The sequence below is a fragment of the Cyprinodon tularosa genome, unplaced genomic scaffold (genome assembly GCF_016077235.1).
Source record: "Cyprinodon tularosa strain WSP-4 unplaced genomic scaffold, ASM1607723v1 ctg677, whole genome shotgun sequence".
Lineage (NCBI taxonomy): Eukaryota > Metazoa > Chordata > Actinopteri > Cyprinodontiformes > Cyprinodontidae > Cyprinodon > Cyprinodon tularosa.
Window position 1 is genome coordinate 515,544 of NW_024039426.1, and position 15,266 is coordinate 530,809.

Consider the following 15,266-nt stretch of genomic DNA (forward strand, 5'->3'; position numbering starts at 1 on the left):
ACCCAAATTGAATTATTTGAAGAGAAGATCTAAGTATTACAGCTAACGGGTAAAGAGCTTACCCCAAAAAGACCAAAGTCACCAATGTTGTGACACTTTTACATTAATTCACCTTTTAATAATGTCTGTTATATAACACTGCTTACACTGCAACTCAAATATAATTTCTTCAATTCTATATTTATCAAAGGCGGATCATTAAATAATCAAAGTTTAGGACCACAATAGAGTGGTTTAATGAAAAGCAGATTGCTTTGGCATTAAAGCCCAGTTAAAGTAAGGACCTATATCAAACTAGGAATTTTTAAAACTGAAATTTTTTTAAAGATTTGCACCGCTAGGTAAGATATACAAAACAAACAAAAAACAAAAAACGTGCGTATGAACCTTCTTGTAAACAATGTTAATTTCCCTTTTACTTCAGACTCAGGCAAAACTCTGTGTTAGTATTTTTTATAAAATGACAAAAGACTAGAATATAATTAAACTCTATTGTTATTACACTGTCACAAGTACTAAGCAACCAAATAACCTCTCGGCATTTAATCCATCCCCTGGGGAGCAGTGGGCTGCCATTGTGTGGTGACTGGGGAGCAGTGTGGGGTTAGAGCAAGCATCCCTAAACTCGGTCCTCGAGGGCCGCTGTCCTGAAGGTTTTAGAGGTTTCCTTGCTACAGCACAGCTGATTTTAATTGACAGCTGATTAATTGGCTTCTGCTCTACTGCAATCATGATAATCAGCTGTGCTAAAGCAGGGAAACCTCTAAAACATGCAGGACAACGGCCCTTGAGGACCGAGTTTGGGGATGCCTGGGTTTAAGGGTTAATCATACTCCAGCAGCAGTGTGTTGCAGTGAGCTTATCGCAGATGTTTTTGATTTATGCCCAATATTGACGCATGGTCTGCGCTGTTATTCCACGCTACAACGCAAGAGGGACAATCACGAACTAGCTGAGGGTCTAGATACAAGTTTGTGTGACAATGGAGGTACATGAGGTTGAAAAAGAGCGCGGATCCAGGAGGAAAAAGGGTCCCAGCGTTCTAATGCACCTCTTCTAGCTGATCCATCTTCACGAGTCGTTTTCCACAATGGCGGTCACACAAACAAAACAAGCTGGTGAGGAACCAAACAGGAAATATGCATAGTGTAGAGCGGATGTGGATTTGACCAATCAGGGGCCCCGTCTGCGGCACTGTCTGCAGTCACCTACAATTCTGGAGAGGTGCAGCAGAGTGTCTGTGGAAGGGGCGGGGGCACATTTCTGTTCACCGTAACACACGCAGACAACGTGGTTTCTGAGTATAAATCAGCCTGAGAGTTCTTCTCAGGGAGCCGGAGTGGCAGTCTGTGCGAGTGGGGCTTGTACTCAAATGTCAGGGACCCAATCGCATTGCCCTAACCACGAGGCCACCACTCCACGCAATACTTTATTTTAAGGATTTTAGTTGCAAAGTGATAAAAGTTAAAAAGGCACAAGGAATGTAAATATGTGTGAATGAATAGATAGTATTTCTCATATTTGAAAAGTACAGAAGTCCCTGATATTCAAATAACATTAGGATGGTTTAGCAGCCCGTGGCTAACCTGACTTGTTCTTACCAGACTTTCTCCGAAGGCCTCTATAGGAAGGCCAGCCTCTCTCAGGACCTTCTCTGTAAGGGGTTCTGGCTCTCCACTAAAGTTGGGACCATGTGGAGAACTTTGCACATCAGATTTAGGAGAGTTCTCCCCTGATGGGGTCTGGGTGGTTTCCACCGGTCGATCTCTCCGCTGAAGGGCTGGTAGGGGCCTCTCATCATAAGGCACGGTGGTAATCTGTCCGCAGAATGTCAGAACATCATTATTATTAATTAGTTCTTTAGGTTTCTTTTAATTCATCAATATTCTCTTGATGCGTTAGATGAGATGTAACCAACTTTACGTGGCATTTAAACACCAGAGAGATTCTGTATCACCCAGCATCACTGTAACAATGTCTTCTTTCCATCCTCGATACAAACCACAATTCTACCCAGAAAGTTCTGCGTTTTGTGCCTCTGAGCCAACTGGCACCCCGCTGCTTAACACAAGCCTCAAAGCACTGCCTTGAGGCCAGGTTGGCAGCCGCCAGAGTCAGCCAACTGTTGCACACTTTTAATTAAATAGTGAAACCCAAACCTCAGCAGGTCTGGGCTTAATAGGTGGCGAGCACAGCGCACAGGCTCCTGATGGTCATAATCTCCCTGTGTGCTCTGGGTTCAAGCACTGCTCGGGTTTAGTCGGGAGACATGTTCCAAGGGTGCTTCCCAGCTTTACAGGAATGTGTGTAACCAGGAAAAAAGTACTGCTGGTTTACTCTAAAGAAAATGCAGATCCTCTAGGGAGCGTTTTCAGAGGAAGCTTGTTAGAAGCAGGGTATTAAAATGGCAATCAATGCCTTCGATGAGGAAGATGGCTTACATTAACGTTAGGTACGGTGGCAGGGGTTAGAGTGGTGTCAGGCTGGCTGCTAGATTTAGACACTACATTCTGTGAGGCTGACTGTTGGTCGTGATGACTGCTTGTCTTCTTCCCTTTCTTAAAGTTATCTGTGGATAACGAGGGCTTGGTGGCTGAAGCATCAGTAGGAGAAGGCAGAAGTGGACCCTGCGCTGAGGAAAAATCTGTTCCTCCGGTGATCTAATGACGACAGAGAAAGAATAAAAAGCTACTGTATGTTTACATCACAGTCTACTGGTTCCTACTGGTAAGGTGTAAAAATTTTATTCAATTTAAAAAGACTATATAAATCCCAAAAGGGAAATTGGACAAGAATAAGTGCTTAGCACTGACCATTGACACGTCCAGCAGGTTGTGAACTTCCAGCTGTTGGTAGACGCTCTTCCTGTACTCATCCATCAGCTCCTTCTTCTTCTTGGCCAGGTCATAATCCTCTTTTTCAATTGCGCATTTCTTCTCCACATCATAACGAGCCAAACGCTCTCCAACCTGAGAGAGACCAAATTAAAAAGCAAGATCTGACCCTATTTTCAGAATCTTTGTAAAATCTATAAAGAGAGACGTTGTTTTTAGCTACTTAAGGCTGACAATGAACATTTTGAAAAATGTAACATTTATAATAATCCGTCATGCTTTTTTTTACAGTTTAAAATCACTTTAATGAGGCAACCGAAAAAAAATAACAGACTGACAGGAGCACAAAGTGGCACTGATGGCCCTCCCCAACCTGTTTCTGAGAAGGAAAACTCCTTCATTTTCTCTTGTTTATAAGAAACATGAACTAGACTGTTTAGAAATAGTAACAGCTAGAACAAAACATTAACATAATGGTGATAAAACTAAAACAGCGCCACCTATCACTCTTTATAAGGGAATGCTGATTTGAAGCTCCAGTCCTCATAAGAGCAGTTTGGCCGTTTAGCATCCAGTTGCAGCTTGGCTACCTTAGCAGATGACTAAATGATCAGCTGATATCAGCTTGCCATCCTCTTGTTATTCTATAAAGAGTAGATCAACTAAAATAAACTCTGCTTTGAATTAATGATGAAAGTTATTAAGGATGTGGCTGAAGTCTATGAAATTGTTTTAAAGGCCACTTATAAAACCATAAAAATCTTTCAGCAGCAATAATAGCGGCCATTTCTCTTCAGTGGTAGATAAAAATGATGATGTCCAATGCATTTTTCAATTAATTATACAGTAATTTCCTTCAAAAATGTAACTCTCTATTGTTCCTGCTTACTCTTAACTTCTCAGAAATTGAAACAAGAAGTTGCAGCCTGCAATGCTCTCGTCTCTTACACTATGACATGTATCATACAGTATACTTTGCTCTAATCATTTGGGAACAGTTTAAATTTGTGCACTGAGTAATTCTCTACAGTATTTAATGTTTAAATAAATAGCTGTAAATCATTAGAATTGCCCAATTTTTAAGTTTTCTGATCTCCTGCAAGCGTGTCATGCATTTTATTCATGAGCCTTTATGAATATTTATTGAGGTGATGAACACAGTTACCATGTATTGTACTTATAATAGATTTTCATGTTAAGTTTATCCGGTTTCAGACCAGATCAGATGACACTGCAAAATTGGTTCTAAAATAAAAACCATGAGCGAGACGGATAAAAACCCTGAGTCTTACAGGTTGGAAACTTACTGCAGCTCTCAATATGTTGGACATGACCTTTCTGAGCAGGGAAGTTCCTTTAAGATGGATAGAGTTACTAACGGTACTAGCCAATATAGTCTTCATGTGTAAGACACTTATAAACTCTGATTGTTCTATTATTTTTGAGGAAAATATATAACAGAGGACAGAGAGGGCCAGTTTTCAGTGTTTTGGTTACTACATATCTGATGGATGCCTCCAGCATCATCAGGGTGTGAAGTAAGGGGATTTTCAGCATGACTAACTTGTGTCCACAATGCTAACGTGCCATGCTAACAAGCTACAAGCATTTGTGACACTGCTTGTTATCTGGTTACAGAGTGGCTTTCAGCAGAGGAAAGACAGTGAGGTACCCTGAGAGCAGCTGCTGAGCTTGTTAAGAATTGATGGTCTGCATGGTAACACCAGACACAACGGAGGTCTGTGCCAGGAATCTGAACAATGTTTAACAGCTTTTGTACAAACAGTGACAATACTGCACAGGATATGTGTAAAAAAAGAAAACATATGAGTTTTCAGAGGACAAAACATGATGAGTTTTAAAAGGTCATCTGGATTTTTATGATTTATTTATTACTCCAAACTAGGTTGTTATCTTTTTCCATTTTCCTTATTGTGATACAATTTTAGTGTTCCAATACTCGAACTTCCACCGTCTTGTCCCCAAATTGCACGTTAATGGGTATTAATGCGAAGAGTGTCCCAATTCTCTAGCGCTGCCTTTAGCCCCGCTACCTTTGTGGCCTTGACTGACACCACAGCTAAGCGCCTATCTGAGCGCCTATCGGAGCGAATACTTAGGGATCGTGTTTTAAACTTTTACCATACTTTAAATGTGTAAACACAAAACTATTACTTAATGCAGCTGTAAAAGCACAATTTAAACAGTGACAGGTCTTGTCATTTTTCTGGCACTGTTCCAGTTGTATAATTTTGCATGTTTTTAATCTGCACTCCTGCACCCGTACTGTACATACATTTTATAGAGTACACACTTAATAAAGGGGTGTGCTGTGGGTATTTAGGACAAGGTCAGCAAACCTGTTAGCGATCCAGGAAATAAAGCAGCACAAAGGATTACACGAAGGGAAAACGCAGATATTTCCCTGCGGTTGGGCCTCTCGTTTACACCAAAATCCCGTTTTTAATCACAGAAAACGATTATTTCTAAAAAAAAAACTGGCCAAAGTGGAGATTTCTGATACGTTCTGGTTACGTGCTGCCGTGTCAATAGGGATAAACAGCTTTTTAGCTTCTTAAACTTCACATTATGCGCCAGAAAATCCTTAAAGGAAAACGCCGTTTTGGATGACGTCATCCAAACGCCGCAGATATAACCGCAGATGTCTGGGGGACAGTGATTCACCTACATGTTATGAATGCTGGCGTACCATAAAGAATACATTATGAACAGTTTAGTTTGTGCCTTCAAGTCGTTGCCCATAGGAAGATGTTACTTGGATATCACCTAACCGAATATCTTCAGAACAGCTCCAAATGACACACAACTCATGGGTGAGTAGAACATGATGTAATAACGTGAAATCAAGATCCCAACGTAAAGAAAAAATGGTGTTTCCCTTTAACGTCCAGTGACATCATATACAGTTTCTGGCATAGTTATTATGGCGCTCGACAGCGTATTTATCCGGGTTGATGTAAATGTTACATTTTATGAAAACCATGTTGTGTGCATGATATTATTGAAAACACATTTACAATATGTGTAAATGTGGCCTAAGTGGCAAAAAATGTGTGCTTCTCTTGTTATATAAAAAAGTCCTCTAACTGTAAGGAGCACAGGTTAACGTTTCGCTGCTTCTCCTCATCCTGTTGCTGTGCACTGTCTAACAGCTGGATTGAAAATAGTTACTACAAATTTCTATCACTACACTTGATATTTAATTTGCTTTATTGCATCTATAAGAACCGAAACAGCAGTGGCTTAAAGTCCTAATTAACCATTCAATAATCCCTATAATATTCTACTTTAGCAGCAGTGAGAATAATTGTTGATTAATGATATGAATTTAGTTGTAATATGACATGTACTGCCTTGATATTTTTACTTTAGATTTTTATATAATCTTCTAGTTACCTCTGCCTACAATGCTGCATTAAAAATCCTCCTCTCCATCAATGGAAAGAAAACATAAAATGTTTTTTAGCCTTTTGGGATCTACCTTCTGAAGGTCTGCGATCGCTTGCTTCAACTTCTTAGCCTCCTCAAAGTTCTCCTGCCGTACAACGTCTTGCTTCTTCTGGTCTAAGAGGCGAATGATGTGAGCGACCTCTGGGTCCTGGTACATGTCGAAGGCCAAGTCATCAAATTGGGAGATAGATGTACATTTTCTGAATGAAAGAACAAGGGAAGACAGTCAATTCAAGCCAGATTTCAGTTTACATTTGTTTTTATGATTGATCAATCTCCTCCTAGTTCTTTGGTTAAAAAAAAAATAAATTACCGGTATGATTAGTACGGTAGTAGAATGAAGTAAAATGCTAATGACTCCCTCCTCACCCTTTTCTCTTGAATCATTTGAAAGGGTTAAGACCTTAAAATGTAACTTACATCTAAGAATACAACAATGCATTTTTTGTTTTTTTTCTTGCAAAGGAAACCACCTGCATTGTCCTCAAACATATGTGACCCTGGATGTCTTAGAGATTTTCTTCTAGACCAAATGGCTTTGCTGAACTGTTATTGTAAAACAAAGACAGTAGGGTTCAATGGCCTCACCCCATGAAAGTCGTGTCCAAGGCAGCTTCCTGCTGGGTATTGTTGAGGTACTGTTCAATCAGCTGGTCTTTGCTTGGCTGGGGGTAAACAGATGGACAAAATATGGTTTTACTGCACGGATCTGCAAAGAATACAAGAGAGGGCTTATACACATCCTTAATCCAACAAAGGCTCGAACTGAAGAAAATCCAAATCTAAAAAAGATGCACACCGCACAGAAAGACAGAGCTTACATCGCTCCTACTCTACCAGCTTTTAATCATTCTGTCCACCACGAATTGAAGCATATTTTAGTAGATTTTAAACGACAAGGGCCCGATGCCCCTAAATGAATTTCAGTACAATAAATAGCCAGCAGAACATAACCAAAACATAGGGCCTGACCTTCAGAATGTTTGAGCTTAAAACACGTACAAACTTTTTTGTTTTTGTATCCTCATCAATAAGCAGAGAGTATTTTACTGACCTAACTGCACAAATTCATGGGTAGAGGATATGAAAGTGTAACGTAAAATCTTAAATTTTTCTTTACTTAAACCTGGAACTCAACTGTGTCTGCACTTTTTGGGTCTTTTTTTGGCAGGTTTAAAAGTCAGCTGCAAAGTCCTGCGTAGAATCCATCAGTCATTCAGCAGACAAAGACAACTTTTTCACATTTTATTATAGCATAATCTTTGCTATTTAACTTTAATGTTTTTTATTATTTTACATGCTAATTTTGTTCCTAGCACTTTGAGATGGGCTACAAGTCTACACTAAATTACGTTAAGTTTGGTCATTATTATTTTTTAAATAATTATTATCAATACCTCCAACTACATGTCTTAGAACCTTATCTTTCTTTTACAGCTTCTCACAAAACCATCAGTATAGCAAGTAATCACTTCATCTTAATAGAGCAGAACCATACTGGTTTGTGCATCTTAACGGTTGTGCAAACGATCTTTCTAGATTTCATGCAACATGCCAACTTATTGCCCCTTCACTAAAAAAACTTCCCATGAAAGTTGGCACTCTTCTTTTTTGTTTCTTTAAGTCGGGCATACAATGTACAATTTTTGCAATCTGTACGATTTTTGCAATAGTTACACACAGCTACAGCTCAAACTGTACGATGAGACCGCAGGGTTTTAAAAGTTCACAGATCACGATGCATCTTCTCACACTGTGGGTGATCACGCCTCCTTACCACCTACACACTACATGACACACGATCAGGCTGAAAGTTGGGCTGATCGAGATTATCGCACGATTGGAGAATCGGCCCAAAAAGGGCAAAAAAAATCCTACAGTGAATGCCCCGCTTTAAAGGTCAAGTCCATCTGTGTGTAAATTAGTGGATATGATTAATTCAATGTTAAGTAATCAATAACATTAACTCTATAATCTAACAGGGCACGGCCATCTACAGTACCTACAGCTGAACTGTCTTAGTGAAGAGATGATTATTTAGAACATTAATGATTAAGAAGCCACATATATCACAGTAATGCTTTCAGCGAATCTACTTTTTATTGGGAGAGTGGCATGAAGATAGCATTGAGAAGAGTAAAGTAAAGCAGTGGAAAAAGCTGCTCCCAGAGATGGTTGAAGTCATATTTGTCAAACACACTAAGTTAGGCCAAATTCGCCCTGCAGTGTAATGATATTTGGCCTAAAAAAATATTTCCAAGTATCTGTTAGTGCTGGCTCACCAGCCGACAGTGCCAAAACAGCTAACGTTATAAGTCCCAGATGCTCTCTTGGTGCGTTGGCATGTCAGTCAGCACCAACAAACCCTCCTTCTTCTTAGAAAGAACAATTTTAAGTCTTTAGAGGTGCGAATCTATTAAATTCACACACTGATGACTTAAACCTGCAACTTCAGTGAAAACATTTATGCAAAGTACTGAAGTATTGGCATGAATAGACGCATAGATTCCAAGTCAACCGTTGCTCAACCCAGCAAGGTTTCACCAGTCTGCTGACAGTCCTTCTGCTGCTTCGAATGCTAATTATCACACAAACCAAAAGAAAGTGTTAGCTGAATGGTTTGAGGAACCTTGACACAAAAGCTGCTTGCATCTCCAGAAACAGAAATCTTGTAAAGCAGCACTTCCTGCTGGCTAGAAGAAATGGCTGAGACAGGAACTTTCCATTTCTCAAGTTAACACATTTGATAAAATCAAGTTTATTATTAAATACCAGGTCTGAGCAAAGCTAGTCAAAGCCGACACTCGCCCACAAGTTTTTACAGGTTGCTGTTTTGCATTTGATCCAGCGTTAAAGAGGTTTTTATCTTTTTGCATGAAAGAGCTTAACACCATTAACAGGCGGGGGAAAAAAAACATTCATTTGTAATGCAAACAAAAGTTTCAATCACATTTAGCTTGAGGTAATTCCGTTTTTTTATACTACCTGTGATTTTTATGGTGATAAAAAGCCAACAGAAAAACAGAGTGGAGCAAGTTTATGACGCTGAAATCCATCCGCTGATTCTGCATGACTTTAAGCTGTACTAATAAATGAAGCTCTCTGTACTTTGAGACAAGGTGGCGATGAGATGTTTCTCATTAAATGAATTGGTTTAACAGAGAACTAAGTAAACCTTGTTAGAAATATTTACACCACCATTTCCATTTCCAGAATAAACATAAAGCAGATCCAGGAGGCCAAACTCTAGCAAGCAATCCAGGCAAGAACATTGCTGTGATGCAGGAGCTCAGTGGGATTAAAGGAGCAACAATGCATGGCTTGTTCACTGGGATCTGTGCGAGGGGACTACATGCTTTCCATGCCATTCTGTGTGTTGATGTGCGTACATGTGGGTGTGTGTTTTAAGGTAGCCTCGTTCCTCCACGAGCCGTCCATCTGCAGGACTATCTGATTACACCCACCAACTGAAGGCTCCCTGTTTGATTACATGCTGCCCTCTCTTTGTTTCTCATTACGACACAGACGACACATATCACTATTCAGGTAAACACCTGTATAAATAAATATGGACGTTTGGTCTGAGCCTTGACTAAAGATGAACCTGTAAGAGATATTAAATACTTACAAATTGAGCCAAAAACTTTAAATTATCAATTTAATTTGAAATATTTTGTGGAAACTTAAATTTTGTAAACCTCTTTTCTGTATCATCACTCTAATTTTAACAAAAACTGTCCTAAAAAAAAAATCTGGCCATTGAAAAAACTGTCATAAAAAGTGGTGAAAAGAAAGCCGTTGTTGAAAGAAATCTTTAATAGTTTTATTTGTGGTTTGCAACAAGCGATGTCAAAAACAGCCAATAAAAATACATTATATGCATCAGGTACACCAGTTCTTATGACAGAAATCAGCCAAAATTTTAAAAAGCTATTACAAATTGAGCCAAAAACTTTAAATTATCAATTTAATTTGAAATATTTTGTGGAAGCTTAAATTTTGTAAACCTCTTTTCTGTATCATCACTCTAAATTTGAACAAAAACTGTCCTAAAATTAAAGGTAAAAACGTCAAAATAACCGAAAATGATGTGGAATGCAATACATACAGTATGGTGGAAACATTTCAAAACCTCCTACATTTTATCTAGTAAACCCGCCGCAATATGTAAAAATAATACACAAAAAAAGAAAAAATGTTAATACCATCTGAGGAGTACCTGATGCTAGTCCAATATTGGTTCCATACCTCCCCCTTCTGCTGTGCAAATGTAAATTCAGCAGAGAGAAGCAAGCAGACTGTTCACTTACCACTGAGTGAAACGTACCACCGTCCAAAGAATCCGCCAGAACATTAACGGCAACCAGGGCAACCTAGAAAATAAACACGGCTCAACTGTAAAGTCCTGGAAAAATGACAGGAAATTATGTTTTTATCACAGTAAAACAGAGTTCTTCTACTTTTATTGTTATAGGTTTTAAGATTTCTGCTCTCATCCATTACAGATAACATGTTAATATGATAACATGTGAGGTAGGCTAAAAGATTTCCAAAAGAACCATATTTTGCTCCAATATAAATAAATTCAAGGAGAGATGAGAAACAAAATCAGTCTGGATTACAAGGTCATTTCTAAATCACCTCCACAGTGTGAGTAAATATCCACTATAGTAGAATAGAGGATTGGTCCAACCTAGGGCTGAAACAACTAACCAGATTAATCGTAATTAATCGATTATTGAATCTTTAACTAATTTGGTAATAGATTATTCCTTACCCGGAGTATAGAGACTCTAAAACATGTCTTTAACTAACAGAGCAGTCATTTAGAGCAGTAATAATATAGAAATTGTAAAAAAAAAAATATAGAAACATTTTGCATTTTAGAAAAAGAAAACTTTTTCATCTGTCGCTATGCTCTATCTATAACTCCTAAAGTCAAAAGGTTTTATTTCCACCTGGTTTAATTTTGTAAAAAATCTTCTTAAAGGAACCTTTGGCTGTCCCATTTCTTAATCGATTAAATGAAAAAATAATCATCAGATTAATCGATTAGCAAAATAATCGTTAGATGCAGCCTTGGCCCACCGACAAAGATCACTTAAACAACTCCCAGATCGACATCTAAAGCACTGCAGGCCTCAGTTACATCATTGTCGTTGACAAGAAGATATTAACAATATTTATTTTAAACTAAAAATGAACTACAAATGTCTATCAGTTAGATAGTCTACAGTGAAAACCAAACAGCAACCACTCTATGTTGCTCCTGCTGTTGATCTGTGAGCTCCGCTCTAACAAAGTACCTGATTGTAGTGATTGTAACGGTTGGCATGGTTCCTGTGGAGGGTAATTCTCAGATACAATCCAACGGCATCAACGTGGACCGACTTCAGCTCCCGGGCTTTGAAACCGGTCTTCTCGTTATCCGATAGAGACACATATCTGTGGGGAGAGTGTGACTTAATAACAATAATAACTCCCTGCTCGATACATGGTTTCTACAGCTCCTTGGTGGTAACACTGGGGGAGCTTTAAAGATCTGCAGCTCAGGTGGAAGAGCTAGTTACGACTAAAAAACAAATCTGGCCATTGAAAAAACTGCCATAAAAAGTGTTGAAAAGAAAGCTGTTGTTGAAAGAAATCTGTAGTAGTTTTATTTGCGGTTTGCAACAAGCGATGTTGTCAAAAACAGCCAACAAAAATACATTATATGCATCAGCTACACCAGTTCTGACGACAAAAATCAGCCAAAATTTTAAAAAGCTATTAACCGAAGCTTGGCCTGAGTGATATAGTTTAGGAAGTAAAGCTGGGTGATGTGGCCTTATAACCTTACGATATTTTATGCTATAATTGTGATAATAAAAGGGATTATTTAAAACACTTCTTATTTAACTGTATAGCTGTGAAAGCAGGCCACAGCAATTATAGCCCCACAATCAAAAACAACATTCTTGAAAAAATATGCAAAGTTAAAAGAGGTTATTTAGGGACACCAGTCACATAAAGAAGTGTGATTTATATTAGGTGTGTCTACACAAAACTTTTCATTTCCAATACGATACGGATATAGCAGCTTTGAGTATTGGCTGATGTATTGAACCGATACGATATAGCACAAATCAGACCATTTTAATTACTTATTTTATACTGTAGAATTATAGAAAAGGCTTGATCAAGTATTATCACTGAAACAGGGAAAAAAACGGAATGAAAAAGGTATGAAAACAACTAATCGATGTAAAATGAACCAATAGTTACGGAAACTTTTAATAGCAGCAGGGTGTTTCTATCAGCATGAAAATTTACTACTCAAAACAATTAAAGGAACACTTTGTAATCAAAGTATAGCATCAAGTTAATTAAACTTCAGGGATAATGATTTGGTCAGGTAAGTAGCAGAGGTTGTTAATCAGTTTTAGCTGCTTTGGTGTTGATGAAATTAACAACAGGTGCACTAGAGGGGCAACAACGAGACAACCATCAAAACAGGAATGGTTTTACAGTGGTAGGTTCACTGATATTTTTTCCCCTCCTCATCTTTTCTGACTATTTTTACCAGTTTTGCATTTGGCTAGGGTCACTGTCTCTACTGTCAGCATGAGGCGCTACCTGGACCCTACAGAGGTTGCACAGGCAATCCAACTCCTCCAAGATGGCACATCAATACATGCCATTGCAAGAAGGTTTGCTGTGTCTCCCAGCACAATCTCAAGAGCATGGAGGAGATTCCAGGAGACAGGCAGTTACTCCAGGAGAGCTGGACAGGGCCGTAGAAGGTCTACAACCCATCAGCAGGACCGCTATCTGCTCTTTTGTGCAAAGAGGAGCAGGAGGAGCACTGCCAGAGCCCTTCATAATGACCTCCAGCAGGCCACTGGTGTGAATATCTCTGACCAAACAATCAGAAACAGACTTCACGAGGGTGGCCTGAGGGTCCGACGTCCTCTAGTGGGCCCTGTGCTCACTGCCCGGCACCATGGAGCTCGATTGCCACAGAACACCGGAATTGGCAAGTCCGCCACTGGCGCCCTGTGCTTTTCACAGATGAGAGCGGGTTCACCCTGAGCACATGTGACAGATGTGAAAGGGTCTGCAGAAGCCGTGGAGAACATTATGCTGCCTGTAACATCGTTCAGCATGACCGGTTTGTTGGTTGGTCAGTGATGGTCTTGGGAGGCATATCCAGGGACACACAGACCTATACAGGCTAGACCACCGCACCCTGACTGCCATTAGGTTTCGGGATGAAATCCTTGCACCCATTGTCAGACCCTATGCTGGTGCAGTGGGGTCTTGGGGTCCTCCTGGTGCGCAACAATGCCCGGCCTCATGTGGTGAGAGTATGCAGACAGTTCTAGGAGGATGAAGGAATTGATACCACTGATTGGCCCCCACGCTCGCCTGACCTAAATCCAATAGAACACCTCTGGGACATTATGTTTCCATCCATGCCAGCTTGCACCTCAGACTGTCCAGGAGCTCAGTGATGCCCTGGTTCAGATCTGTGAGGAGATATCCCAGGACGCCATCCGTTGTCTCATTAGGCGCATGTCCCGACGTTGTCAGGCATGTATACACGCACGTGGGGGCCAGACAAATTACTGAATACCATTATGAGTTGCTGCAATGAAATTTCAGCAAATTAGACTAGCCTGCCGCATCATTTTTTGTATCTGTGTTTTTTGGGCTGTATTTGAATTCAGCTCTCTGCAGGTTGATCATTTTCATTTCCATCAAATGATATGGTATCCTTTTGTTCCTAACACTTCACCCAGTCCATATCAGTATGATTTGAATCCCCATTGAGATCTGATGTGTTTATAAAGTATTCCTTTAATTTTTTTGAGCATTGTATCAGAAGTTGCACTGTTTGAGCTCAAGCCAATGTCTCCTTAAAGCTGCAGGATTCTTACAAAAAAAAACTTTTAATATATGTATTAAAATTTTTTCTGTGTCCTAAAATTATGCAGATAAATTTTGGAAAAAAAGAATCAAGCTCCTCTGCTTCTTCATCTTACAAATAAAGATCAGAGCCATGCTCTAAGGCAGATTTGGTTTTGTAATTTACAATTATTTATCTTTAGATTGTTTTTTTGGTTCTAGTGGCCTTTATTTTTGTTTTTTCGAAAGTAGGCAGACAGGAAATGGGATGAGAGAGAAGAGGGAAACATGCGGCAAAGGTCAATTGGCCGGGATTTGAACCCCTGTGACGGTCGCATTGAGGAGCAAAGCCTCTGAATATCGGCCTTACATCAACCCCTGCATCATCTTCATTTTACTTTGAATGTTTCTTTTTATTTGACATTATTTGATATCGAAGTTTTGTCATTATATAATTTTGTCACTATATAATACAATTTTATAAGTATAACTGTTTTCAATCTGCTAAATAAAACCTGTTAGCATTTTTTTATTATTTGTTGTTTTGATTAAATACTTGCTGCAGTTTGCAAGTTTTATTTGTATGTTCTCGTCTCAATTAAGGGATTTATACCTAAATCGGTATCGGCTATGATCGGCCCTCAGGGTGATCGGTATCAGGATCAGCAGCAAAAATACTGATCACAGCATCCCTAATTTAAACCAAACTTAATAAAATCTGAGGTATTACCCAAGTCTATGAAACTGTCCAGGAAAGACTGGGGGGCTGGCTTCAGGAGAGCAGTCACCAACATAGAATTCAACCTTAGAAGGGATCATATACTGGTGAGCCAGCAACTGCAGCTTCCGTATCCTACTTCTCTTCTCCAGCTGGAGGGTGAGGTGCTGAGGATAGGAACACAGCCTGGAAAAATAGACAAAAAAATGGAAATTACGCTTGGTTTCAAAAAATAAAATAACAAAATAATTAAATCACAACAGCCAAAAATCCTAAATAAACATAAGAAATGAAAAGATCTTGACTAGTAATTTTAATTTTGCAATATTCAATTCAGTTTATTTCTATAGCGCCAA

General features: G+C 39.2%; 1 protein-coding gene across 3 annotated transcripts in view; it reads right to left on the minus strand.

Moving 5' to 3' along the window:
- cep104 (centrosomal protein 104) overlaps positions 1-15,266 on the minus strand; it is a 49,012-nt gene that overhangs the window by 32,255 nt on the left and 1,491 nt on the right. For all 3 annotated transcript variants that reach the window (XM_038267551.1, XM_038267549.1, XM_038267550.1), the window contains exons 3-10: positions 14,923-15,096; positions 11,612-11,750; positions 10,616-10,678; positions 6,894-6,970; positions 6,337-6,505; positions 2,814-2,969; positions 2,442-2,660; positions 1,602-1,817 (exon numbers count right to left, since the gene is read on the minus strand). In XM_038267551.1, the coding sequence (XP_038123479.1) occupies positions 1,602-1,817; positions 2,442-2,660; positions 2,814-2,969; positions 6,337-6,505; positions 6,894-6,970; positions 10,616-10,678; positions 11,612-11,750; positions 14,923-15,096 (1,213 nt within the window). The remainder of the gene's footprint in view (positions 1-1,601; positions 1,818-2,441; positions 2,661-2,813; positions 2,970-6,336; positions 6,506-6,893; positions 6,971-10,615; positions 10,679-11,611; positions 11,751-14,922; positions 15,097-15,266) is intronic.